Source organism: Chroicocephalus ridibundus, chromosome 22, assembly GCF_963924245.1.
Source record: "Chroicocephalus ridibundus chromosome 22, bChrRid1.1, whole genome shotgun sequence".
NCBI lineage: Eukaryota > Metazoa > Chordata > Aves > Charadriiformes > Laridae > Chroicocephalus > Chroicocephalus ridibundus.
In genome coordinates this window covers 3,722,209-3,749,024 of record NC_086305.1, presented here as the reverse complement: position 1 = coordinate 3,749,024, position 26,816 = coordinate 3,722,209, and the positions used below count along the sequence as shown (strand labels likewise).

At 70.1% G+C, this 26,816-nt stretch overlaps 1 protein-coding gene across 3 annotated transcripts; it reads left to right on the top strand.

Annotated features, from left to right (window-relative positions):
• Positions 1-4,673: 4,673 nt before the first annotated feature.
• On the top strand, positions 4,674-20,505 carry MIDN (midnolin). 3 transcript variants are annotated; one of them, XM_063357834.1, is made up of 8 exons: positions 4,674-4,856; positions 6,948-7,173; positions 8,335-8,422; positions 8,762-8,824; positions 14,660-15,046; positions 15,612-15,744; positions 15,869-16,177; positions 20,228-20,505. In XM_063357834.1, the coding sequence occupies exons 2-8, from the start codon at positions 6,956-6,958 to the stop codon at positions 20,488-20,490; spliced, it is 1,461 nt and encodes a 486-aa protein (XP_063213904.1). In that variant the 5' UTR covers positions 4,674-4,856; positions 6,948-6,955; the 3' UTR covers positions 20,491-20,505. The 3 variants fall into 3 exon arrangements, with proteins under 3 accessions (XP_063213904.1, XP_063213903.1, XP_063213905.1); XM_063357833.1 differs by having other exon boundaries at positions 6,945-7,173; XM_063357835.1 differs by lacking the exon at positions 4,674-4,856 and adding an exon at positions 6,619-6,843.
• The last annotated feature ends 6,311 nt before the right edge of the window (positions 20,506-26,816 follow it).

Sequence of the window (26,816 nt, the reverse complement as noted above, 5' to 3'; positions counted from 1 at the left end):
GACTCCTGGAGCCGGTGATTTTAAAAGCAACCCAAGAAATGTTGCGGCGTCTGAGAAACAAACGCATGGTGCTGAGCTGGGACCGGGGCCGGGTCCCACCGGAGACGCATCCCGGCTGGGAAGGGGCTTCCCAGGGGAGGGGGGTGCAGGGTGTCAGGGCTCCGGTTCCTCTCAGCTGTGACCGGGACGATCCGTGCCCTGGGTGCCCCTTCCCACCCTGGCAGGGGCTGGATGCCCATGTTTGCGGGGCTCCCCGGGAGCAGGAGCCGGGTCCTGCCCCGCTGTGTGTGTGGGGGGCCGGTTTCAGCCCCCATCCCGTGCCCAGGGGAGGGTCCCGTTGGTGGGCACGAGCCGGCGGCGTGCGCCCGCGGTGCTGATGCAACCCCCAGGACCTCTGACCCGCGGTTTCTGCGATTGCCACACCGCCTGCGGCGCTGGGCGCGGGGCCGGCGCTGGGCTCCTGCGTGGGCTGGGGCGCGGGAAGGGGCTCAGGGGGGGGGACGATGACGGGGGCTGCGGTGGCAGGAGGGCGGCAGCAGGGCTGGACGTGGGCAGTGCGGGGGTCCAGGGTTCCCCGTGCTCATCCCAGCCTGGCCCCGGGATGAAGCCGGGGCATGGAGCGAGGGAAGGGAGATGCCCCCAGCCCCGTGGGAAGCCCCTCTGTGCGCTGGCCCAGGGACGCCGAGCAGGGCTGGGGCCAGCTGGCTGCCGGTAGCCGGCCAACCTGCCCGAGCGCCGAGGTGGGAGAGTCAAATCTCCGCTCCCGGCCGGCTGGGGGGGCGACGGGGGCTGGCAGGGAGGCAGCGGAGCCGAGGGCAAGGAGCCGCTCGCCCTGCGTCAGCGGGGACGGAGAGAGCTCAGCGGCCCGAAGGGGCCCGTGAGCTCAGGGAGCCGAGAATAGCCCTGGCCTCACCGCGGGCAGCGGGGCCGCGGCTCGGCGTAGCCAAGTATGGCCCCACACCTGGTCCCGCGGAGCTGCTATATCCAGAGGGATTCGCCATCCTTCCCGGGGCCGGGGCCAGGCTGCACGTGGCCGCGGTGACTCCCCCGGCCCAGCCCTGCGCGGTGCTGGGGTCCCCCCTGCCCGGGTGAGTCACGCCAGGGGTGACTTCATCCCTGGGGCTCGTCTGGCCTCAGCCAGGCCCGAGGCTGGGGTGATGGGCAGAGCCCTCGGGCGATGTGAGGTGCCCCAGAGCCAGGGCATGGCCGGCAAGGCAAGGCTGGGCCACCTGCCCGGCATTGGGCCAGCAGCCGGGCTGTCCCCGGGCTGCGATGCCCGGACGCGCTGCCGAGGGCCACCAGGGCATGTCCCTGAGAGCCGGGAAACACACGGAGCAGATTGTGTGTTTCTAAGGACACGCCTGGGTGTTTACAGCCCTGCCAGCGTCACCGGCGCAGGCACCGCCGTCCTGCCCAAGGCCACCCTGCCACGAGCCATCGGCCACGAGGCAGCCCCGAGCCTGGGGGGCTCCGACCGTGGGGCTTGGTGCCCGTCTCCGTGCCGGGAGGGTGGGCTCCTTCGTGCCCGGCTCCGTGCCCGGCTCCTTACTCACAGCAGCGAGCGATGGCTCACCTGAGCGCGCCGGGGCGACGTGAGTCACTGCTCGCCACCCTGACTAAGGCTGAGCCATTTGGCCCCGCGGGGCTCGGGGATGGGGACGGGGGGGGAGCCGGGACCCCCCAGCCACGGCCCCGCGCCTCCCCCCGTGGTGGCGGTGCCTGGCAGGGCGGTCCGGGCGGGCGGAGGTGAAGCGGTTCGGCTGCGCCCTCCTGCCGGGGTGTGCCCCGCGCCAGCCCGGCCGTTGGCCCCGCGCCCGTGGGAACGCTCCCACTCGCTGCCGGCACCTCCGCGGCGAGGCACCGCGCAGCCGGGCACCGCTGCCCACGCCGGCCACCTCGGCATCGGCCCCTCCGCTCCCCGTCGCAACCGGATCGCTCCCTTCCCCGGGCTGGGGGCCTGGAGAAGTCGCGGAGGACAAGGGCCCCCCCCACCCCCAGACTGCAGCCCTGCGTCTTCTGCAGCCACGGGAGCGAGACACCCCCCCCGCCTTCTCTCCCCAGCTCTGCCCTAATCCCATGACCCCGCGCCTGCGAGGGGAATGCAGAGACTTGCGATAAAATCCCCCGTTTGCCAAAGCTGTGAAATCAGCCAGGAATTCAGTCCAAAAGGAAAAAAAAAAAAAAAAAAACCAAGGGGGAAAAAAAAAAAAAAAAACAAGAAAGAAAGAGAAGAGAAAAGCTGCTGCCCGGGGCTGATGGGGGATTTCCCCAAAGAACAAGGGCTGGGAATTCCCTTCCTTCGAGGGACAGGACTTCCAAGAACTGGCCCCCAAAAGGTTCAGGGCTCCCAGCCGAAGCCGGCGGGATGGGGCAGCGCCGAGGGCGGCGGAGGAGCTGGCGCCGCGGTCCTGCCCGAGTCCACCCTTACACCGGGACGTGCGCAGCGGCCACGTCCCGTGGGAAGTGTCCCCACGGGACCCCGGGTAAACCCCTCTCCTCCGCCCCGGTGCCCGCGCTGCCCGCCCTGGTGCGTGTGAGCCGCTGGCTCCGTGGCCGCGAGCCGCCGCGGGGGCTAATCCCAGGACCCGGGTTCGCTAAGCGGATTGCGGGAGCTGCGTGTGGCCTGCAGCGGGATTTGTGTAGGTATTTGCTCGTCGGATCGTCTCTCCCCAAGCTGCTCAGCCGTGCGGGGTTTGGAGAACGCTCCCTCTGGAGACGGCAGGAGCCTCTGATGCCGCACAGCAATTATGCCCGAGTCTGACTGTAATCTTTAACGATTTATTCCCAGGGCAACACAATAAACTAAACACACAAAATCTGGGCTGCTGGGAGTCCTGGGATCTCCCAGTTTGTGTCTCTGGAGGTTATGGATACCTTCAACCATACTGAAATCTGCACGTGCTTCCTAAAGCACCAGCTCCTGGAGTTGCGGGACTGCCACAAGAGATGAGCTTCCACCCGGGAAGGAGACGGAGCCGTCGCAGGGAGGGTGGCGACCAGGAACGGGGCTCCTCGGGGCTGCGGGGAGATGCCCTGCCCTTGGGGCACAGCACGCTTTGCCAACAGTCCCCAGCGGGCCACGCTCCCAGCCAGCGCCGGAGCCCTGTGGCCGTGTCCCCTTGTCCTTCTTTGTCCCAAATCCGGGCCGCGAGGGGGGGGCTGGCAGCCGGGCCCGTGTCCCCGAGGAGGTGGCTCTGGGGGGGACGCCTTGTCCCCACCATGGCCCCTCCTGGTGCACAAGCCCGAACCGTGGCAGGGCCAAACCTGCCGGGGCCCAGCTGCCCCCTCTCCTCGCTGCGCCGGGGGTCTCCCCTCCCACGGCAAGCTGGGGACGTGGCCCCCGGAGGGGCGGCTTCGCGGGCCCGGGGCTCCGCAGCTCCCGGGGAGAACAATGGCGCGTCCCTGCCCCGGCCCCTCTCCCAGGGACAACAATGGCAGGAGCTGGAGCCGCCTGAGCTCATCTCCCCCCTGAGAGCCCGGAGGGGCCGGGGGGCTGCGGGCTGCGCCACAAAGGCTCCCTCCCTCTCTCCTTCCCTCCCTCCCTCCCAGCCCGGCTCCGCTCCTTGCGTGTGGAGGGGCCCCGCTCCCACCCCAGCGCGGCTCCGCAACCATCTGCGCCCACCCCGGGGGAGGCCTTCGGGACCAAAACCACCACAGCGTTTTGGAATTACAGAGAGTTGCCCCCCCCCCCCCAGCTCCCCCCGGGCCCCCTTCGCTGCTGCCTGGTGGGTCGGGGACGTGCGGCCCCCTCCTCGCTGCAGACCGGCCGCCAGATCCCCCCGCCAGATCCCCCCTCCGGCTGCTTTGTGTCTCGGTGTGCCAGGGCATTGTCTGCGAGGGAGAGACCCGGCGGAGGCGGCCTGAGGTCACGCAGCATCCCCCCAGCATCCTCCCTGCGCCATCCCCCCAGCATCCTCCCTGCCGCAGGCCGGGGGTGGCCACCGGCCCCACAGACCCTGTTCCCCAGGGGGAAAACAGCCCGGGGCCACCCCAGCACCAGTGGAAGGCCAGCCCGCTTCTCCTCTGCTCCAAAAAATTCCGTGGGGCTGAGTCTCTGTCCTGGCTGCGAAGTAGGTGGTTGGGCAGAGGGAATCCCTGGGGGAGGGACGGCCCAACCTCGCTATTAGACATCAGAGAGTCTCCACCGGGAGCCGCTTTGAAGCTCAGCTCCCCGAGGGAGCTCAGCCCATCTGTTCCCTGCTCACGGACCGACTTTGACCCCGGTGATGGGGCACCCGGACGGGGAGAGGTGTCCGGGCTGTCCCCCCAGCACTGCCCGCGGGGGGCGGGTCCCCCCCCCGGCCCTGCCCGCCCCCGGGATGCAGCGGCCCCGTGTGCTGCGGGGGCAGAGCTGGGACCGGGACCCTCCGGAGGGGCAGAGCCGGGACCCTGGGAGAGGCCGAGGCCCCACCACGGGGGGGCCAAGACCGGGAGCAGGGGGACGCCGAGCCGGGACCCCGGGAGCAGGACCCGGGCCGGGGGGCAGGGGCTGGGACCCCCAGGGCAGGGACCGAGACCGGGACCGGGGGACAAGGGCCAGGACACCCCCCCCCCCCCCCCCGGGGGGCAGGTGCGGCCGCGTCACCTGCGGGTCCCGCTGAGGCCGGGGCCAGGCCGGTCCCTGCCCCCGCCAGGCTCCACCCCGGGCGGTGCGGGATAAAACTTGGGGCACCTCCCCGGCAGCTCCGCGTCAGGGCTGCGCTCGGACCGGCTCCAGCGCTCGGGAGGGGGCACGGCAAAGCACAGCACGGCAAAGCACGGCGACCGCCCCCCCCCGGGGAGTTTCTGGGGGTCTTTTCCTGCCGCCGGAGGCAGCTGAGCTCCAGCCGCGTCGGGGAACCGCGGGGCCGCGCTCGGTGAGTGGGGTCGGGGCTGGCTGCGGGCGGGCCGGGCCGGCGGGGGCCCCGGGCCGGGCTGGGAGGGTGGGATCCGCGGGCCGGGGCTGCGCTCACTGGCTTTTCCCGGAGCGGCTCCGGGGCGGCTCTGCTTCCCCGGGCCGGGCGGCTCCCGGAGGGAGGCACAGGGCAGAGCCCACCCGCCGGCGGGGTCCGGGAGCGCTTCCCACCCGCCGGGACCTTCCGTGTCCCCAGACACCCAGGGCTTTGCCGGCCCTCGGGGAACGGGCTCCCCTCGCTCCGGCTACCGGGGACCCTGAGCGCGGCCTCCCGGGGGGGGAATTGAGGGCGGGGGGGGCGCCCCACTGAGCTCCCACCGCGTCCCGGAGAACGGCCCCTCGCCCCCAGACCCGGAGTGCGGCGGGAGGGGGCTGCCCGGGCTGGTTCGCTCTGTACCCCGAGGGCCGGCAAAGCTCCGGGGCACAGCGCGGCCGGGCTCCCCGGTGTCTCGGTCAGGGCTCCCCGGACTCCGCCGCGGGCCCCCCCGGCGCAGGAGGCGCGGCGGGGCCGGCAGGGGGCGCCCGCGCTTTGCTGACTCATAGCCCGCCCCCCCCCCCCCCCCCCCGCCGGGCCCCCCCGGGTGAGGGTGCCGGGCCGGGGCCCCGGTGTGTCCGTTCCACCCCCCCGGGCCGGGGCTGCTGGTCCCCGCTGCGGGATTTGGAGGTCACGGAAGGAGGGAGCAGCAGAAGCGTGCTGGGGGCGCGGAGGGGGGGGGGGGGAGGCTCAGCCCCAAGTCGGGGCAGTTCCCGCAGCTGTAACGGCGTCACCGGGAGGGTGACCGGGCGGGTGCGTGTGACCGGGCGGGCGTGACCGGCCGCGGGTGACTATGCCTGTCGTTTTCCCCCCCCCCCCCCGCCCTTTCCGCCTCGGTGTCCCCGCGTCACTCGTCTCCGGAGGCTCCTGCTCCCGCCCGACCCCGCGGGCAGTCCCCTCCCGCCGCGGCCTCCTCCGGTGCGGGGGCCGCTCGCCGCCCCCGCCGCAGCGCTCCGGGCCGTCGCCGCCTGCCCGTGTCCCGCCTTCACCCCTTCGCGGCGCCCGGGCCCCGCTGGCTCCCGGCATGGCGGCAGCCCCGTTGCCCTTCCCTCCGGTGCTCGGTGCTGCCCACCGGTACCGGAGCCGGCCCAGGGCCGCGGCGGGGGAGGGGGGGGGAGCCCCGGGCCCCTTTGTTGTGCGGCCCGGGATTATGAATGGCTCCAGGCGCGGCGCGAGGGCGCGCGGGGGGCGGTGGAGGGGGCGTGGCCGCGCGGCCGCGTGGGCGGGAGGAATCCGGCCGAGCCGCCCGCCCACCGGGGCCACGTGGGGAGCCAGCGCCCGCTCCCCATTGGCCGCGCCCGCGGATGTCTGGGCGCTGGGCGCGCTCCCATTGGCTGCGGCCGCCGGAGGAGCCGGAGTGAATGAGGGCGAGGCCCCGCCCGCGGGACGTTGCTACATTGTAACTTCCACCCCCCCCCCCCCCGCCCGCTCCCCCCCCCCCCCTCCGCGCGCGGCGCTTCCACGGCGGCGGCGGCGGCCGGTTCGGCGGGTCCGGCCCCAAAGAAAAAGGGGGAGCGAAGCGTCCTCCGCGCCTCCCCGCCCCTCGCCGCGGCCTCCGGGCCCGCACCCCGCCCCCAGAAACCCCGCACAGAGCGGAGAGCGGCGGAGGAGAAAGAAAGGAGGCGGCAGGCAGGGAGCAGGCAGGGCAGGCAGCGCCGCTTCCACCGCCTCCCCCCCCCCCCCCCCCCTCCCGGCTCCCTCCTGCAGGCAGCCAGCGCCGCCTCCCCTCGCCCCGCGGCCCCGCCGGCAGCCGGCGGAGCGGGAGGAGAACGAGAACAGGAGATTTTTTTTTTTATTATTATTTTATTTTTTAAATATTTATTTTGCCGGGGCGGCTGGCAGCCCGACCCGGGGATCGCCCCCGCGCCCCCTCCCCGGCTCCTCCCAGAGGACTCGAAGCGGAGCCGGAGTTCCCGTGGGTACCGCCGGAGCGGGCCCCGCTCCCTCCTTTGTCCGCTCCCCTCCGCCTCCTGCCGCGTCGCCCCCCGGCACCGACCGCCGCTTCCCTCCTTCCAGCAGGTCGGCGGATGGACCCGCAGCCCGGCGCCAGGAGCTGCAGCCGCGGGGCTCCCGCCTGCGAGGTGGTCCCGAACGAGCCCCCCATGAACCTCTACATCAACACCACCACCGGGACCCGCTATGAGCTCTCCGTGCCCGCCGAGGAGACGGTGGAAGGGCTGAAGCGGCGCCTGTCCCAGCGGCTCAAGGTGCCCAAGGAGCGGCTGGCGCTGCTGCACAAAGAGAGGTAGGGCTCGCTTCGGAGTGGGGGGGGGGGGGGCGCCGGGGTCCCCATCCCCCCCGGCGGCGGGGCTGGGCGCGGGGGCGGCCCCCTCGCACCGGGCTCAGCACCGCACAAAGGCTCCCGCCCCCCTTCCCCCTGCCTGGCCCCATTCCTCCGCGGGTCGAGCCGGGGGGGGGGGGGGGGGGGAGCAGCCCGGGGGGCCGCGGGCGGGGGCGAGCCGGGGGCCGGGGCAGAGGGAGGCGCGGGGGGGGGGGGAAGGCTCCGGGCCGTGCCGGGGACCGGAGCGCGGCCGCCGCCCCCTCGCTCGGCCCTTGCCGGGGCTCCTTTGTGGGCGGCGGGGCCCGGCCGTGCCCCGCGGGGGCCCTGCCCTTTGTTCTGGGCTCAACTTCGGCGGCGGCGCGGCCCGGCCCGGCCCCGAGCCTCCAGCGCTGGGAGGGCCGGGGGGGGGCGGGGGGGGGGGGGGGGGGGGGGGATGGTCCTTTGTCTGCCCGAGGCCCGGTCCGAGGGGGCTGCGCAGCCCCCCCCCCCCCCCCCCCCCGAGCGGGGCCCGGCTGCCCCCCTCCCTGCTCAGCCCCGGCCTGCAGTAACTTAAAGAGTCTCGCCCGGGCCGGGGAAGGGAAGCGGGGGGGGGACACACACACACCGCGTACATCTGCCGGCACCTACGTGTCGCGGGGGGGGCACGTCCCCCCGTGCCGCCTCCCCCACCCCACGCTGGTCCCAGCTTCTCTCCCTCCCACCCACCCCCCCCTCGCCGTGGGCAGGCTTCCTGTGCCATGAAGCCCCGCGGGCCCCCCCCACAAGCTGCTGGCTGGCTGGCTCCCTCCCTCGCCCCCATGGCTGCAGCCCCCCGGGCTGTGTGCACCGTGCATGGAGTGGGGGGGGGGGGTACCCCAGCACCGTGTGCTGCCCCCCCCCGGGGTGCAGGGGGTGGATGGGGCAGAGGCAGCTGAGCAGTGGGGTCCTGGGCTCCCCTCCTGCCTGCCAGCTGTGGAAATGCTTGGGGGGGGGGGGGCGTGTGCTGAGGGGGTTTGGTCCCCTTGGAGCAGCTGGGATAGTGACTGGGTGTCCCCGTCCCCCCCCCCGGTGTGGGTGGCCAGGACCAGTTGAGGCTGCACTGACCCCCACTTTGGGCATCGTCTTCTCTCCCCCCACCCCTCACAGCCGCCTCAGCTCTGGAAAACTGCAGGACCTGGGGGTCGTGGAAGGCAGCAAGCTGACGCTGGTGCCCACCGTGGAGGCCGGCTTGATGGTAAGCGGCCTTTTTTTTTTTCTCCTGCTGCTCCCTCCTTCCCTTCTTCCTTCCCTCCCTCCCACTCGTCCCCATCTATTATTAAAGCCCCGGGCGAGGATGTGCTGGCAGCCCTGCGGCTCCGCTGCCCCAGCCCTCGCTGAGGAGGCAGCGCTGGGCTGGGCACGGCAGCAGGTTTAATATTTCACTGCTTTCTCGGGGCTTGTGTAGAAATAGTGGAAGTGACATGTCATCCCTCCCCTCCTGCCGCACAGACGCCCCCTCCTTCTCTGCATTTGTAATGTTAATCCCCCCCCCTCCATCTCTTTTTTTTTTTTTTTTTTTTTTTTTTTCCTCCAGTCCCAGGCATCCAGGCCAGAACAGTCGGTGATGCAAGCTCTGGAAAGCCTCACTGAAACTCAGGTGAGAGGCACCGCTAGAGACAAAGGAGGCTCTGTGGGGTGGCGGGGGTGGTGGTGGTGGGGGGGACAGGACGGGACCGCTGTGGCCTGACTCCTCTTTCCCCTCCCAAAAAGCTTTGGGGTTCAGTGCCGCCTTTAGGTTTCACCTTCAGAAGGGGTTGGGAGCGCTGAGGGTGGTGCCCTGGGGCGGGCACCATCACCCCGTGCAGCGCCCCGGCGCAGGGAGGTCCCACGCTGCAGCGCTCGCAGCCCAAACACGCCGGCAGCCGGGGAGGGCAGAGGCGCGGGGAGGTGAAGTGACTCACCCAAGGTCACGGCAGCAGGTCGGCGGCGGAGCCGGGTGGCCCAGAGACCTGCCCGGGGGGGTGTGAGGCTGCAGCCGCCCCCCCCTGCTGTGTTCGTCTTCCTGCCCTGCTGTGCATTGAGGGGGGGCCGCTGGGCCCATACTGGGGGGCTTGTGGGGCTGCAGAGCCCGGCTTCTCCTCCCAGTGGGGCCGGGTGGCCCAGAGACCTGCCCGGGGGGTGTGGGGCTGCAGCCGCCCCCCCACTGTGGCTGCCTGCCCTGCTGTGCATTGAGGGGGGTAACTGGGCCAGACTGGGGGGCTCGTGGGGCTGCGGAGCCCGGCTTTTCCTCCCAGCACCCGAAGGGCTCGTCCCCTTCTCCTTGGAGCCGTCCTTGTGGGGGGGGGATTGGCCATGCCCAGGTGTTCTGGTGCTCTCCGTGTCCCTGCCTCGGTGGCCTTGGGCTGGGGCGCCGGGTGCCGAGGAGGGGGCGCGGGCGGAGGGGGTGGCGCTGGCGGGGGCCGTGTTTAGAATAACTGTGAAGTTTCTGGGCGGCTGGCGGGGCGGCCTCCAGCGCGGGAGGTGGCGGGGCACAAGGGGGGGGTCCCGCGGGGAGGAAGCGTTCCCAGGGCTGGGTGAGCCGAGCGGGTGCGCGCGCAGCCGCCGCCGCCTGCCGCGAAGGTGGAATTTACCCCCAGCCGCGCAGGCCCTGGCTTCTTTGTTTTCAGTCTCTTTATTATTGCTGTTAAACTCTTTCCTTCCTTTCTGGCCGATGCTGCAGCTTCTTTTTTTTTTTTTTTTTAAGTCTTTTTTTTTTTCTTCTTCTTTTTTTTTTTTCCTTTCACCTGCCTCGCTGAATTTGGAGGTGGGGGCTGAGCCCCAGGGCCAGGCAGGGGGGCTCAGCGGGGGCACGGTTGTGCCCCCCACGGGGATGTGGCAAGGGCCGGGGCCGCTCTGAGCGTGGGGACCTTTTCTGCTCCGCGCTGCCCTTGGCTGCTCGGGGTGACCTTGACTTTCAGCAGCTGGTTTAACCCTGTGTGGGCCAAGTCGGGGGGGGGAGCTTATGCCAGGACTCCTGTGCTGGGGTCTGGCTCCTGCCTCTGCCGTGCCCGGGGGGCCCGGTTTGCTGGTGGGGTGCTGCCCGTCCCAGCAGGGGGTGCAGAGCTGTGGGAGGGGGCTGCTTTTGGCGTCCTGGTGCACATCCTGCCCTCGGGGTTGCAACCGTTTCTGGTGGGGGGGCCGTGCAGCTCCCCGCCGGGGTGGGCGGCGAGGTGGGATGTCCTGGGGAGCAGCAGGGCCAGGGAACCCACGGAGCTGCCTGGACCCAGGGGGGCTTGGGGGGGTGCCCCGTGTATCTATGGGGGCTTGTAACACCCGGGGGTGGCCGTGGTTCCTCCTGGCCAAGCGCAGCAGAGGAAAGGGAGTGGGGGCTACGGTTTGGTGGCCCACCGGGGCCGGCGGCTGAGATGTGCTGCCTGGTTCCCCCCCCCCCGGGACCATGCAGGCGCTGGCTGCGGGAAGCAGCTCCGCACCTCCCTGCCCACTGCAGGTTCCTCCCGGGTCGGTGATTCAGGAAGCTGGGGCTGTGCAGGAGGAACCGCCAGCACCTGGGGGGGGCGAGGAGGGGGGGGGGGGGGGGGCAGGAAACCACTCCTCTCATTCATGCTTTGCTCGGCTCTGCCTGCGTCACGCATCCTCCGGCAGCGCAGGGAGAACTGCGCCGGCTTCCTCTGGGGGTGGCGCGGGGTGGGGTGGGGGGCCGTGGCGTTGCCCCCCCACCTTCCCTCCCTACCCAGGTGGCTCAGGGAAAGTGGCTGCTGGGCAGGAGGTGACGCCGTGCCCCGGCTGAGCGGCACGGGGTCTTCCTGGAAGGGCTCGCCGCGCTTCCTTCCGCCGGGCACGCTCGGCGCCTGCCCCCGCTTTCCAGGGAGCTGTGCCCACGGGCAGCTGGGGTTGGATCCTGCAGCCTCAGCTCTTCCTTCCCCCGCTCCCTCTGCCCCACTGCGGGTGCTGGGGGGGGGGGACGGGGACGGGGACCGTCCTGCTGGTTCTACCAGGGCTGGAGGCTGCAGCCAGAGGAATGTGGCCGGGGGGCTCTGCCCCCCCCTGCCCTCCTTGGCATGGAACCCCCCCCGCCCCCCATCAGCGGCGTCAGGGTGGTGGGACCCAGCTGTCGGCCGCAGCTGCGCCCGGCTGGAGTGTGTTGAGAGCCTGCAGGGCTGGGGGGCCATTTCCTGCTCCCCCCCACCACGTTCTCGCTCGGGGCTGGCCTTTCCCCTCCAGACCTGCCAGGAACCGGAGCAGGGAACAGCTTGCCTGCGTTTCTGGGTGGCGGGGGTGCTGCCCTCCCTGCTGGGGGCAGGGGCTGGCCGGGGACAGCCCGGGGGGGGGGCCGGGGGTGTCTGGGGCTGGGGTGACGCGGGGCCAGGCGTTGGAGCGAGGCGGGAATGCGGCGTTCTCTGAGTCATCCGCGTTTCTCAGAAGCAGCCGGGAGACACTTGCCCCATCCCTGGCGGGCCCTGAGCCTGGCATGGTGCCGCCAGGTCCCCTCCTGGGGCTTGACGGGGTCCCGGGGGACCCCTGGGTGAGGGGCCTTTGGGGGTCCCAGTGCTTCCAACCCCCCCCCCGCCCCGCGGTGGGGCTGTCCCGGCCCCCGTGGCAGAGCCGGCTGGGAGGGACGGGGTCCTCCCTGGCTGGCCGTGGGCGGCCGAGCAGGCGGCTGGGTGGGACGTGTTTGCATTGGAGCGGCCTGGTTTCGCCGGGGGGGGGATTGGCAGCGGTGTGGGGGCGGGTGCTGGGAGCCCCAGAGCCCTGCTCCCGCCGGGCCGGCCGCCCTGCCTGGGGCACCGCCGGGACCCAGCCGGCTCAGCGCCGTGGCCGAGCCCCTGGTTGCCTGGGGGGGGGCCAGGGGGAGGCCATGGGACACACCCCCACACCTCCCCCCCCCCCAGCTGGGGAGGAAGGGGTTATTTTTAGCGCTGCTGGGAAGCATGGGCTTGGCGTGGGTTTGGGGTGCTCTGGTTTCTCCCAAGGCTGGCGAGGGGTCAGGCGGGGCGCGGGCAGGCGTGAGTCAGATGGAGCGTGGGGGGGGGGGGGGGCGGGGGGTACGGCTTTGGGTGCCGGCTGACGTCAGGGGGCCCCGGGGAGGTGTGGGGCTCCCCCGGGCTGGCCTCGGTAGGGAGGGGAGAGCAGCCGGGGTTGGTGGAGGGTGGCGGGGGGTGCTCCTGCCCCGGCTGCCTCCCCCTGCGTGTGGGATGGGGGCGGGGGCTGCGAGCAGACCCTGTTCCCCACTTGGGGTCTCAGTGGGGGAAAGGACGGGGATTGCCCATCCTGGGCACGGGGCTGGGCTCAGCCGGGTGGCAGGAGGGGGCCGTCCCCTTCCCCAAGCATGGTGTCGTGTGTGTGTCCGTCCCCCCCCTCGAGCTGGGAGAGCGGCGCGTGGACCCGTTTTGGGAGTCCTGTGTTTGTCCCGTGGGAAATGTCCCACCTCTGCTGGCTCCGCGAGCGGCAGCAGCAGGGACAGGGTGGCCCCACAGCCGTGCGGGACCGTGGGCAGGCGCTGCCTGCTGCTGCCTGCCCTGGCACTGCCGCCCATGGCGGGGGGGGTGTGCTCTGTTCAGGAGTCGTGACGGCTGCGCCGGTGATGCCGCCAGGCTGTTGTGACTGGAGCTGGGGCAGTCGTGACCGAGCGGTGGGGACGGGGTGCTACGTTTTGGGGTGGGGGGGGGGTGGGGGCAGAATGGAGTATCCATCCCGGGCTGCTGCCGGCAGGGAAACGGAGGCAGAACCTGAGCCGTGGGGCAGGACGGGGGCTGGGGGTGACGCTTTCCTGCAGCCAGGTGCGATGCGCGGGCACACGCGTGTGCACACGCATGCCCATCTGCATGCCCGCCGTCCTCTCCCTCGCCTCCCCCCCCACTTCCCTCGCCCCGTAACCTCCGTGTCCAGAGCTGCAGTGTCTCCTTCACGCCCACCTCTTCCTCTGCAGCCTCCGCCTGACACGCTCGGGGCTTTGCTGCTGGTATTTTTAAAGCTGCTTTTCCCACGGCTTCTCAGAACCGGCCTCCGCTGGAACGGGGCGCGGGGGAGCCGGGATGGGGCTGGGGGGGGGCAGACTCAGAGGGGGGGCCGTGCTTTGCAGAGGTGCCAGCCCTCAGCTTGGGGGGGGGTGTGGGGGGTGTGTGTGATGACGGGGGAGCGGGGCTCTGCGGGTCCCGCTCGGGCCCCCTCGCCTCGTCCTGCGGCGGGCGCCGGCTGCGCCCCGAAGGGTGCCGGTGGGGGTGTGGGTGGGTGACGTCTGCCGGGAGCCGTGCACGGCGCTGCACGTGACGGGCTGGGAAAGCCAGTCCTTGCTGTGCCCTAGAATAGCTCGGCTCGGGGAGGGGGGGGGGCGGCGGCGGTGGTGGCGTCATCCCCATTAGCTGTGACCCGGTGTCCTGCCCACAGCCCTGCCTGTGCGTGAGCCCGCGCCCTGCAGCCGGCCGGGCTGGCGGGGGCGAGAGGCACAAATTTCCACCACCAACCCCCCCCCCTGCCACCCATCTACGCACAGAGGGGGAGCACCGTGGCATGGGGGGGCCTCGTGGCTGCCTCCCACCGCCCCCCAGGAATGTGGGGGGATGCTCAGGGGAGGTAGGGGGCTCCCCTCTTTCCTGGTGCAGATGTCGAGTGATTGATGCGTCCCGGGGGGGCCGAGGGGTATGCTGGCGGGGGGGAGGGGGCCAGCAGGTGTTGGGGATTGGCCCCCCCCCCCCCGGCACACACAGCCGTGACCTGGGCAGGGTTAGGGCCCCCTGCTCTTGTCTCCGCGCTGCAGCTGCTCCATCACCTGCCTGCGCCGAGGCCTCCGGGGTGGGCAGGGGCAAACCCTGCCTGTGCCGCTACCCCCCTCCCTCAGGCTGCCTTTGGGGATGGAAAGGTGGGGGGGGGACGGGGGGAGGTGGGCTGCCTTCTCCTCCCTGCCAGCCCCAAGTCGCAGCGGTGGGCACAGCAGGCACCCGGCATGTCCTCGCTTGCCCCCTCCCCATCCTTGGTGAGGAGCGTGTTCCCTGGGGTGGGGGGGGGGATGGACCCCTTCCGTGCTGGCCGCTGGCCCCGGGGAGGGCGGCGGGGGGGTGAGTGGCTGCGCGGCGGCCCCGGCTGCGGCCCCTGCCTGTCCCTGCCCGCCGGGCGCTGGCGGCGGGTTCACCGCCGGGGAGGGCGAGCGGGCACGGCCCTCTTGTGCCGGGAGATAAAGGGCGGGGAGGGCAGGAGGGAGGAAAATAACCCCCCGGCGCTGTCAGCTGATGGAGCTGGCACCGGGCTGGGGTCGCGCGGGGACAATAGCCGGGCTCGCCCGCCTGCCAGGCTGGCACGGCCGAGGGCTCGGGAAAAGGCTGTCGGGTGAAGGGGGGGGGGTGTCACCCCTTCGCTGCCCTAATGACCCCTCCCTGTGGCCGTGTGGCCCCGTGGGGGCAAGAGCCGCCCCCTGTTCATCACCGGAGTGGGGGCTCGGTGCAGCGGGCTCACTGCGTGCCGGGGCTGACGGAGCCGGGGGGTTTCCTTCTCTCCCCAGGTCAACGATTTCTTGTCGGGACGGTCCCCGCTGACCCTGGCCCTGCGTGTGGGCGACCATATGATGTTTGTGCAGCTCCAGCTGGCGGCTCAGCAGAGCAGCGGGCAGCTCCAGCACCGGCACGTCATCGCCAGCCGGGGCGAGGCGGGGGCCGCCGCCAGCCCCCACTGCCGGACACTGCACGGCGGCACCGGCTCCGGTTTCGCCCGCATCCCTGTGGTGCCCGCCTGCCAGCAGAGCCCGACCCCCAGCCCCGCACCCGCCGCGCCGGCCCCCCCTATGTACTGTAACGCCCCCCACCCCGCTCCCGTCACCGCCGGCATGTTCCGGTCGCACGGGGCCAGCGCGCAGACGGTGAACAGCAGCGTCGTCTCCTCCTGCTCAGAGGTGAGTCCGGTACCGGGAGCGTCACCGGACTGGGGTGAGTCGGGCTCCTGGTGCCATTGGGGCAGGAGAGCAACGCCGGGGGCTTCCCAGCCCTGCTGTGGCCATGCCCTTCCCTGCCTCAGTTTCCCCACGCGTGGGGCAGGGGTGTTCCCCTGCCCGGTTTGCAAAGTGCCCCCAGGTCCCGGGGTGGGGCTCAGGGACAGGGTGTAAGCCAGGCTCGTCTTCACACCCTGCCTGTCCCCCCAGGAGCTGCTGCTTCCCCTTCCCCCTTGCGCATCCAGCCTGGGTGTTGCGGGGGGGTGTGTGAACGCCAGGACCCCCAGGGTTGGGGCCAGCGATGCACAGAGGGATGGGATGGCCGTAGTCCCTTGTGTCCCAGTAAAACTGGGGCTGGTGGTGCGTGCTGGACCTGGGGAGCCTGGGGTGGCTGCGGGGGTGTCCTGGCGTGACCCGGCGGTTTGAGGGGCTGGAGCGGGGCTGGGTGCCCCCCCCCCCACCCCGGTGCCCCGCCACACCTGGGTCCCCGGCCCAGAGGCTCATCCCGTGTCTCTTCCCCCTCCCCAAGGTGGACTGCGGCACCCGCAGCAGCAGCTCCCCGGGCAGCAGTCCTGCCCCCACGGCCCGATCCCGCAAACCCGGTGCGGTCATCGAGAGCTTCGTCAACCACGCGCCTGGGGTCTTCTCAGGGACCTTCTCCGGTAGGTGACGCTGAGCCTCCCCGGGGGGCCGCGGCGGAGGGGCCGGGGGCGACACAGGGGCTGCAGATCCCGGGGGGAAGAGGGGATGCTCATCTCACCCCCGACCTCTTCATCCCCCCTGCAGGCACTTTGCACCCCAACTGCCAGGACAGCAGCGGGCGGCCGCGGCGGGACATCGGCACCATCCTGCAGATCCTGAACGACCTCCTCAGCGCCACGCGACACTACCAGGGCATGCCCCAGTCCCTGACGCAGCTCCGCTGCCAGACGCAGTTCTCCTCCTCATCGTCCTCCTCCTCCTCTTCCTCGCCCCCCGCCTCCCCGGACCTCGCCACCAAAACTACCTCAGAGCCGCTGCCGGCGGCCGCGGCCTCCCCGCCTCTGCACCCCGTCGTCCAGTGCCAAAGCCAGATCCGCATGTGCAAGCCCAGCGGTAAGCCCCCCTCCCTGCCTCCGCGCCTCGCCGTGGGGGGGGGACGACACGCTGAGTGCTGGGGAGGGGGGGGGATGACACATTGTGTGCCGGGGGTGGCCTCGGCCAGCCCCGGTAGGGGGGGGGACATGGCCAGGGTTGGCGTTTGGCATCTCTATTTGGCGTCCTCGTCCCACCTGGGGGAGTGGAGAGGGGCTGGGGAGCCCCTGCAGCCCCCCCAGGTCAGAGCTGAGCCCCCCTGTTTTGCATAGGATCATCCCCCCCCTCCCCCGGCCCCAGCCTCGGCGGAGCCCAGTGTCGGAGTCTTAAATTTTTATATCATTTTATTCCCTGTAAGGACCGGCCGGTTCCCACTCCTGGCGCGGCTGAGGGTGCTGGAGCAGGCACGGGCACCGGGGGGGCTCTGCCCCGCTCCCGCCCATGGCGGAGGGGGCTGGCAGGCAGGATGGGGGGCTGAGACACCCGCCCCCCCACCCAAGGAGGGGGCTGGGGTGATTTTCCATCAAAGCGGGGGCCTCAATTGCAGGGTCTCGGCAGGGGGCAGAGGTTTGCTCCTGCCTGACCCGACCCTGCCGGGGTGGGGGGGCGGGGGGGGGAACGACAACACCCACCACCCGTGGGGACCTGGGGGGTCCCCGCACCCCGCTCCAGCTCCTCTGCTGGCTGCAAAACCCTGTAGAGACAAAGGATCCCATTTTGGGGGGGGGGACAGGGACACAGGGGGGACGCTGGCAGTGCGTGGCCGGGGGCAGGCGGCTGCGGTGTCCCCGTCCCTGTCCCCCCCCGGGAGCTCTGGGCCTGTCCCTGCCGTGTGGGTGGGTGTTTTTTGGAGTGGGGGGGAGGGGCACACGACACCCAAACTCCGGCTCCTCGCCCCCCTCCCCATTCACAAACCTGCTGCCTGGGCTGGGGGGCGCGGGTGGCTCTGGCTCTGGGGGGGGTCCGGACCCCCACCGTGGCGCAGAGGGCGGCTCCCGCAGCGGCCCCCCCCGGGCGGTTGTGGGGTGCACACCTGCGCGCCCCGAGGCCGGAAGGCACCCGGAGGTGCCCGCCCCGGTCCCCCCTCTCACCCCCCCACGATTTGCTTAGAGAAAAGAAGTGAAACCGCCGGTGCCGGCTGGGGGGGGGGCTCGCCCTCCCCTCTGGGTTTTCTCTTCCTCCTCTCCCGGCCGAGGGGAGTCTGGGAGCTGGGTGTGTGTGTGGGGGGGGTGTCTGGATGGCTCCCAGCCCTCGGTGACGTGACCAGGGCCACCGTGACCCTCCCCATGCCAGGGCTTCCTGAGGCCACCTGCGCCTCGTGGAGGGGGACAGGTAACCTGTCCCCCCCCTTCCTTTGGTGTGACAAGTCCCCCCCAGGCCCTGGCTGGGCTCACCCCGCTTGGCATGAGCCCCCCCCCCCCCGGCAGCCCCTGGCCCCTGTGTGTGTTCCCAGCAAGGGGGAGAGACACCCCGAAACCTCCCCCCCAGCCCCGCGCCAGCGTCCGACCCCGGTGGCACTTGTGCCGGGGCCACCTGCGCGGTGGCTCTGCTCTGTGCCGGGACCCCTTCTTGCCCATCCATTCCGAGGGGGGGGGCCTTGTTTGGGTTCACGGGGGGGTTTGTCCCCTCTGTTGTCGTTCCCCCCCCCCCCCCCCCGTTTCTGGCATGCGTTCCCACCCATGTCCCCCAGGGTGATGCTGGAGCATCCGCAGCATTTGGGGGGGGTCCTGGGGGGGTCTGGCCCCGTCCCTCAGGGCCGACTCAGGTCCCTGTTGTGCTGGGGGGGGGACACGCTGTCCCCTGAGGTCCGAGCTGCGTTTCGGATGTGGGGCTTTACCCCCGCCGGGTTCACGTGGGGCTGTTGGAGCGGTGGCCTTGGGTGCAGCCGTGTCCCTGTCCTGGGGGAAACTGAGGCAGGAGGGAAGCGGAGAGGCTCCGTCCCCTTCAGGTGGTTTTGCTGTGTCCTGAGACACCCCTCCCGCTTCCCGGCAGATGGGGGTTCGATGCTCCCAGCCCCCCCCACCCCGCCCCCCCGCCAGCTCCTGCCGCAGCCGTTCTCCCGGCCAAGTTTGTTCTGGAGCGGGATCCCTTTTTTCCTCTTTCCCCAGCGCTGGAGCCCACGTCTGGAGCTTCAATTGTTGGTCCTCCCACGCGCCGCAGCGGGGCCGGGCCCGCGCCGGCTGCTGTGCCGCGGCGGAGGGGGCGGCCGGGCTGGCGTCGCTGCCCCCTCACCGGGGAAGTGCCCCCCGTTTGGCAAAGCACCGCGGAAAGGGGCTTCTCCCCAGTGGAGACCAGTCTGGTGCTGGGGGGGGGGGACCCTGCTTTGGGGGCGCATCTGTGATGCGCGATGCTGAGTGGGGGTCTGCGCCATCTCCTGGGTGTGGGAAATGTTGGCCCCCCCCGTGGCCCCCCTCCGCCATTGCAGGGGACCGCTTGTGGCAGACGGAGAACCGGCAAAGCACCATATAAAAGGGGCTTCTCCCCAGTGGGGACAAGTCTGGTGCTGGGGGGGGACCCTGCTTTGGGGGTGTCTGTGCATCTGTGCCATGGGATGCCGAGTAGGGGGCCAGGTGCGGGGTAGGTCAGCCCCCCATGACCCCCCCCCCCCCCCCCGCCACCTTTGCCATTGCAGGGGACCACAACCAGTGTGGAGAACCGGCAAAGCACCGCGGAAAGGGGCTCGTCCCCAGTGGGGACCAGTCTGGTGCTGGGGGGGACCCTGCTTTGGGGGTGCATCCATGATGCGCAATGCCGGGTGGGGGTCTGTGCCATCTCCTCAGTGCGGGGAATGTTGGCCCCCCGTGACCCCCCTCCGCCTTTGCCACTGCAGGGGACCACAACCCGTGTGGAGAACCGGCAAAGCACCATATAAAAGGGGTTTCTCCCCAGTTGGGGACCAGTCTGGTGCTGGGGGGACCCTGCTTTGGGGGTGCATCTGTGATGTGCGATGTCGGGTGGGGGGTTTTGTCATCTGGGTGCAGGGAAGGTCAGCCCCCCCCCCATGACCTCCCGCCACCTCCTGCCACCTTTGCCATTGTAGGGGACTGCTCGCAGCAGGCAGAGAACCGGCAAAGCACCGCGGAAAGGGGCTCGTCCCCAGTGGGCACCAGTCTGGTGCTGGGGGGACCCTGCTTTGGGGGTGCATCTGTGCTGTGGGATGCCGGGTGGGGGTCTGCGCCATCTCCTGGGTGTGAGGAAGGTCAGCCCCCCGTGACCCCCCGCCGCCTTTGCCACTGCAGGGGACCACAACCAGTGTGGAGAACCAGCAAAGCACCCTATAAAAGGGGTTTCTTCCCAGTTGGGGACCAGTCTGGTGCTGGGGGGGGGACCCTGCTTTGGGGGCGCATCCGTGATGCGCAATGCTGAGTGGGGGTCTGCGCCATCTCCTGAGTACAGGGAATGTTGACCCCCTGTGACCCCCCCCTCCACCTTTGCCGTTGCAGGGGACCGCTTGAGGCAGTTGGAGAACCGGCAAAGCACCGTAGAAAGGGGTTTTGGTTTCTCCCCAGTTGGGGACCAGTCTGGTGCTGGGGGGGACACGGACCCTGCTTTGGGGGCGCATCCGTGATGCGCGATGCCTGAGTGGGGGCATCTGCGCCGTCTCCTGGGTGTGAGGAAGGTCAGCCCCCCATGACCCCCTGTGACCCCCCCCCCCCACCTTTGCCGTTTCAGAGGACCACAACCAGTGTGGAGAACCGGCAAAGCACCATATAAAGTGGGTTTCTCCCCAGTGGGGACCAGTCTGGTGCTGGGGGGGACACGGACCCAGCTTTGGGGGCGCATCCGTGATGCGCGATGCCCAAGTGGGGGCGTCTGCGCCGTCTCCTGGGTGTGAGGAAGGTCAGCCCCCCCCACCTTTGCCGTTTCAGAGGACCACAACCAGTGTGGAGAACCGGCAAAGCACCATATAAAGGGGGTTTCTCCCCAGTGGGGACCAGTCTGGTGCTGGGGGCGGGGGCCCCCGCTTTGGGGGCGCATCCGTGATGCCCGAGTGGGGGCGTCTGCGCCGTCTCCTGGGTGCGGGCAACGTCGGACCCCCTGTGACCCCCTCCACCGCCTTTGCCGTTGCAGGGGACCGCTTGCGGCAGACGGAGAACCGGGCGACGCGCTGCAAGGTGGAGCGGCTGCAGCTGCTGATGCAGCAGAAGCGGCTGCGGCGGAAGGCCCGGCGGGACGCCCGCGGCCCCTACCACTGGCTGCCCAACCGCAAGTCCGGCCGCACCAACAGCAACAGCAGCGTCTCCAGCGAGGGCAGCCTGGACCTGGACTTCGAGGACTCGGTCTGGAAGCCGGAGGTCAAGGCGGACATGAAATCCGAGTTTGTCGTAGCATAGAGCCGTGCCCGGTGTTTGCGGGGGGGGGGGGGGGGGTTGGATGGGGACGGGGACGGGGACGGGGAAGGGCGCTGGGGGTGGCGGGGAAAGGCACACCCCACCCCCACCCGCCCCCCCCCCCCCCCCCTCCCGGGGTCGAGGACTCTGCCGTGTGGTGGGGGGGGGATACGGGGGGTGGGGGGGGAGATACACCCCCCCCCGCCCCATCCCGCCGCCCCGGCTGGCGGTGGTGTCATTTCTGTTGTCATGGGCCAGATCTCCTCTAGATTTGCCGTCTCCTGCCACCGGACCCTGCCCGTGCTGGGGGGAAGCGTTTTACGGTGGGGGGGGACACAGCCAGGGTAGCCCCACACACGCACACCCCCCCCCCCCACCCCCCTCCAAGACTTGGTTGGGTTGGGGGGGGAGCAGGCAGGAGCTGCCGCCCCCTTCCTGCATCCCCCACCCCCGCACCAAGCTGGGAGCCGGGGGGGGTCCCAGCACCCGGGGGGGGTGTCCCTGGGGGATACGGAAGCTGCTGCTTTGCTGTGAAGAGGGGTGCAGCGGGGTGGGCTGTGTCCCCGTCCCCCCCCCATTCCCCCCCCGGTGCGGGCAGGAGGAGATGAAGTCTCTTTCGGAGGTGCTGGGCCCCCTCCCCCTCCCCCCCCCCCCCAGGTTTGGGGGCCATTTGTTTTCCTTCCCTTCTATATGTAGCATTGCTCAGCTGCGGGGCTGGGACCCCCCCCGGGTGGCTTTGTTTGGGGGGGGGGGGACACGCACACGCGTGTGTGTGCCTGGGCGCCACCGGCCCCGCTGCCGCAGCCAGGGGGTGGGTTTGGGGGTGGGTTTGATTTTTTTTTTTATTTTATTTTTTTATTTTTTTTTTTTGAGGGGGGGGTGGGGTGTGGGGGGGTTGAATTTTGTTTGCGGAGGGGAAAAGAAACGGCGCCTTCCCTCCCGGATTCCTTCCCGCCCGCCTCTTGGTTGGTTGGATTGATTTTTTTTTTTTTTATTTTATTGTTTTTTAATTTTTTTTTTTTTCTTTTTTAACTTAAAAAAAAAAAAAAAGGAGGAGAGGAAAGATTGGGGAGGGGGAAATAAAAAAAAAAAAAAATTACAAAAAAATAATGAATAAATAAACCCAGTACTCGGTCATGGCTGTCCGCAAGCTGTGGGGCTAATATTTATAGACATTAATTACCCGACTGAGCCAATACTGACATAGTCTTGCATAGGCCGTAGAAATCCTTTTTTCTTGTCCGACTTTTGATTTTTATTATTTTTATTATTTTTTTTGTTTTTTCTTCGTCAGGAGATCTGTGCAAATAGAAGAACCCATGTGATGTGTTTTTGTTTTTGGGTTTTTTTTTTTTTTTTTGTCTGTAAAAGTCTCTTTTTTTTGTGTGTGTGTGTGTGTGTGTGTTCGGGGGAAAGGGGGAGGGGGGGGGACGGGGAGGGCTGGGGCGGGGGGGGAGAGAGCGAGGCTTTCGGTCTTTAATATTTTATTTTTTATTTTTGAAATAAATTTGGGCAGTCTGGATGCAACCGGCGCCTGCCTCTGCCGTCAGTGTCGGGGTTGGGGGGGGGGGCGGGATTGAGGCGGGGGGACAGCCGGCCCCCCCCCCCCCCGCCCCAGCTCCTTCCTTTACCTTAAAGTTATTGACCTGAGTGTGTAGTTGTGCACGCACACGCCTGTGCCCCCTGCCCCACACATCCAGCCGTGTGTAGCCCCCAGCCCCACGCATCCAGCAATGCACAGCCCCAGCCCCATGCAGCCCCCAGCCCCACACATCCAGCCATGCGCAGCCCCCAGCCCCATGCAGCCCCCAGCCCCACACATCCAGCCCCATGCAGCCCCCAGCCCCACACATCCAGCCATGCGCAGCCCCCAGCCCCATGCAGCCCCCAGCCCCACACATCCAGCCCCATGCAGCCCCCAGCCCCACACATCCAGCCGTGTGCAGCCCCCAGCCCCATGCAGCCCCCAGCCCCACACATCCAGCCATGTGCAGCCCGCAGCCCCCACCCCACACATCCAGCCATGTGCAGCCCCCAGCCCCACACATCCAGCCGTGCGCAGCCCTCAGCCCCACACATCCAGCCCCATGCAGCCCTCAGCACCACACATCCAGCCCCATGCAGCCCCCAGCCCCACACATCCAGCCATGTGCAGCCCCCAGCCCCATGCAGCCCCCAGCCCCACACATCCAGCCGTGCGCAGCCCTCAGCCCCACACATCCAGCCCCATGCAGCCCCCAGCCCCACACATCCAGCCATGCGCAGCCCCCAGCCCCATGCAGCCTCCAGCCCCACACATCCAGCCATGTGCAGCCCGCAGCCCCCACCCCACACATCCAGCCATGTGCAGCCCCCAGCCCCACACATCCAGCCGTGCGCAGCCCTCAGCCCCACACATCCAGCCCTGCACACACACGGAGCCGCACAGCCGTGTCCAGCGCCGCACACGTGGCTGCACACGGGTGCACACGCGTGTGCCCAGCTTTCCACACGTGCTCACATACGTGTCGGGGGGGGTGATGGAGCTGACACACGCACACACCCCCCAGCGAGGGGCAATGGGGGTCCCCTGGCCCTGGCCCCCCTCTCAATGGGCCAGGGACGGTGTTTCCAGCCCCGGCGGGACCCCGGTGCGGTGCTCGCCCGACAGGGTGAACCCGGTCCCATCCTGCCCCCGGGCGCTGGGCCGGTTCCACCAGCCGGGCCGGCCGCGGGTGCTGGCACCCTCCCTCCGGTGCCGGCCTCACCGGCCCTCCTGCGTCACGGCAGGGCGGCCGCGGGCCGGGGCGGAGGGCTTGGTGGCCACGAACCCGCTGACGCCCCGGTTCCAACCCCAGGGCCCGGCATGGCCCTGCCTCAGTTTCCCCACCTGCAGCTGCAGGTTGGTTTCCCCGCGGCTTTCCCCCGCCCCGGGGAAGGTGACGGGGTGGGGATGGCCGTGGTGATGCGCGTTGCTGCCATCCCACCCGTGGGCACCCGCTTTCCCCAGCCCCTTCGGCTCCTGGAGTCCCCAGGAGGAAACTGGGGGGGGGGGGCTGGGGGGGCTCGGGGCATCGGTGGCTGCGTGGTGCCATGGCTGGGGACAGTGGGGGCACAGGGACATGGTGACATGGTGGGCACCGGCACCCCCAGGTCCCCGGTACTGCCGGGTGGGGGTAGGCAAAGGGGAGAATGGCGGGGTGTGGGGGGGGGGCTGTTATTTGGGGAGGGGGCAGGAGCGTCCCCCAACCCACAGCCCTTTGTGGCCGCCCACGGCTGTGGGCCTCCTCCACCTCCAGCCCTGTCCCCGCACCCCAGGGACTTGGGGGGACAATCCAGAGCCCCACGGCGGCTCTTCCCAGGGGGGAACACCCGGGGGGGGAGGTGGGGCTCAGCCATGGGGCCTGGGGGGGGGGCCCAGCTGGACCCCGAGCCCCTGGGAAGCAGCCGAGTGCCGGAGGAAGCCGGGGCTGGGAGAGGAAGTGGCTCAGGTTCCTGCGGTGACATGTGCCGCACCGGGCGTCCCGCTGCCAGCGCCCCGCTTTGACGTCATTTCGGGTAGAGCGAGCCCCGGGCTGCCCCCCCCTCCCCGCCCCGACACCCCCGGCCCGCGTCGCTCACGCCAAATTTGGCGAAGGGAAGAGAGGAGCCGCTCGCCGCCCCGGGAGCCGACGGCGGAGGCCTTTTAAGGCAATGGCTGCCCGGCCGGGCACGCGTGGGGGACACGGGCACACGTGGGGGACACGGGCACACGTGGGGGACACGCACACGCGTGTGCACGCTCACGCCAACCCCCTTCTCCCCCCTTGCGCGTGTGCACACGCGTGTGCGCAGAGGGATACGCGCAGGGACGTGCACACGAATAGCCACACTGGGGCGGGGGGGGTGTCTCCTGGGGATCCCCACCGCCCCGGGGGTCCCAACATCTGCTCCCACCTCCCGGGGGGGCCCCGAGGGACCTGGGGGAGCAGCGGGGCCAGTGGGGGCTGCGGGGTCGGGGGCCTCGGGGGGGGCGAGCTGTGCGTGGGGCGGGAATAACCCCAAAGCACAGCATGGCACGGCACAGCACGGCACAGGTCAGCTTGGCACAGCATGGCATGGAATTACATGGCACAGCACGGCACGGCATGGCATGGCATGGCATGGCATGGCATGGCATGGCATTGCACGGCACAGCATGGCATGGAGTTGCATGGCATGGCACGGCACGAAATTACATGGCACAGCATGGCATGGTATGGCATGGCATGACACAGCATGGCATGGAATTACATGGCACAGCATGGCACGGCATGGCATGGCATGGCATGGCACAGCATGGTGTGGAGTTGCATGGCACGGCACGAAATTACATGGCACAGCATGGCATGGTATATGGCATGGCATCGCACAGCACAGGATGGCATGGCATGGCACGGAATTGCACAGCACAGCATGGCATGGCACAGCACGGCGTGGCATGGTATGGCATGGCATTGCACGGCACAGGATGGCATGGCACAGCATGGCATGGAATTTCATGGCACAGCATGGCATGGTGTGGCACAGGCCAGCTCGGCACAGCATGGCATCGCACAGCACAGGATGGCATGGCACAGAATTGCATGGCACGGCTCGGCACAGCATGGCATGGCATGGCATAGCACAGGCCAGCTTGGCATGGCATGGCACAGAATGGCATGCCATGGCATGGAATTGCATGGCACAGCGTGGCATGACACGGCATGGCACACGCCAGCTGGGCTCAGCATGGCATTGCACAGCACGACATGGCACAGGATGGCATGGAATGGCACGGCACAGGATGGCATGGCACGGCCTGGCATGGCACAGGATTGCATGGCATGGCACGGCACAGGATGGCATGGCATGGCACAGGATGGCATGGAATGGCACGGCACAGGATGGCATGGCACGGCCTGGCATGGCACAGGATTGCATGGCATGGCATGGCACAGGATGGCATGGCATGGCACGGCACAGGATGGCATGGCACGGCCTGGCATGGCACAGGATTGCATGGCATGGCACGGCACAGGATGGCATGGCACGGCACAGGATGGCATGGCCTGGCATGGCACAGGATTGCATGGCATGGCACGGCACAGGATGGCATGGCCTGGCACAGGACGGCATGGCATGGCACGGCACAGGATGGCATGGCCTGGCACAGGCTGGCATGGCATGGCATGGCACAAGCGGGCTCGGCACAGCGTGGCGCAGCGCAGGCGCCCGCAGGAGGTGTCTGCGGCGTGGCGAGAGGCAAGCTGGGACACGGGGCGCCGCACCGCGCCGCCGGGGTGACATCACCGCGCCCGGGGCCGGCAGATGCTGCTGATAAAGTGGGGGGGTCGCTGGCGGCGGGGCAAGGCCGGGCAGAACCCCATTTGCTGCCCAGCCCGGGCGTCCGGGCGCTCCGCACCCCCTGCACCCCATCCTGCCTCCTCCTCCTCCTCCTCCTCCTCCTCCTCGCTGCCCCCCACCCCAGGCAGTACCCCGGCCCCCCCCGCCCTGCCCCGGCGCTGCTGTGGGGCCAGGCCCACGCCGGCGAGGCTGCTCTCATCCCAGTCCTCCCAGTATGGAGCAATCCGGCAGCGCCAGCGTCGCGCCTTTGGTGTGGTGCCCGCTGGGGACGGCGTGGGGGGGGGGGGGGTTGGCATGGGTGTCACCCTGCGGGTGCGCGTCCCGCTGCGGGTGTGTGCTTGCGCAGGGCGGGGGGTGGTGTGTGTGCACGGGGGGGGGGGTGGGGGGGGTTGTGTGGTTGCGCACACGCGTGAGCAAGGGCACGCTCCCAGCACCCCCCCAACGTGTTTCAGCCCCCCCCCCAGGGAGCAGCATGTCCCCTCCTTGGATGTGCACGGCTGCAGCTCCTGGCGAGGGTGTGGGTGCCCCCCGTGTGCCCCCCCAGGGTGCAACCCACGGCCCGGTGAGCACGGCAAACACCCGGCGGGGCCTCGGCCACGGGCCTGGGGCAAATATTTGCCTTCCGCAGCGCCGTGGCGGGGTGACCTGAGCCGTGGCGGCTGCGGGGGCCGGCAGGAGAGGGTTGGGGACCCCCCACCCATAGGTGGCCAGCGGGTGCGGGCGGGTTGCAGCGAGTGCACACCCCCCCCCCCCCCGCCACCGCAGCGCAGGGTGCGCCAGGAAACACCCACCCGGCTGCTCCCACGGCCCTCCCGGCGCACCCCACCGCCGGCCGCCGCCGCACGCCCGGCCCAGGCACGCGCGGGGGCCACGGGGCTGCCCCTCGCACACCCGGCCCCTTGCACACACCCCCCCCCCCAGCACAGCCCGGCCTCGCCACGGCTTCTGCACGCGTGTACCCGACTCCCCGTCTGCAAACACGCGTG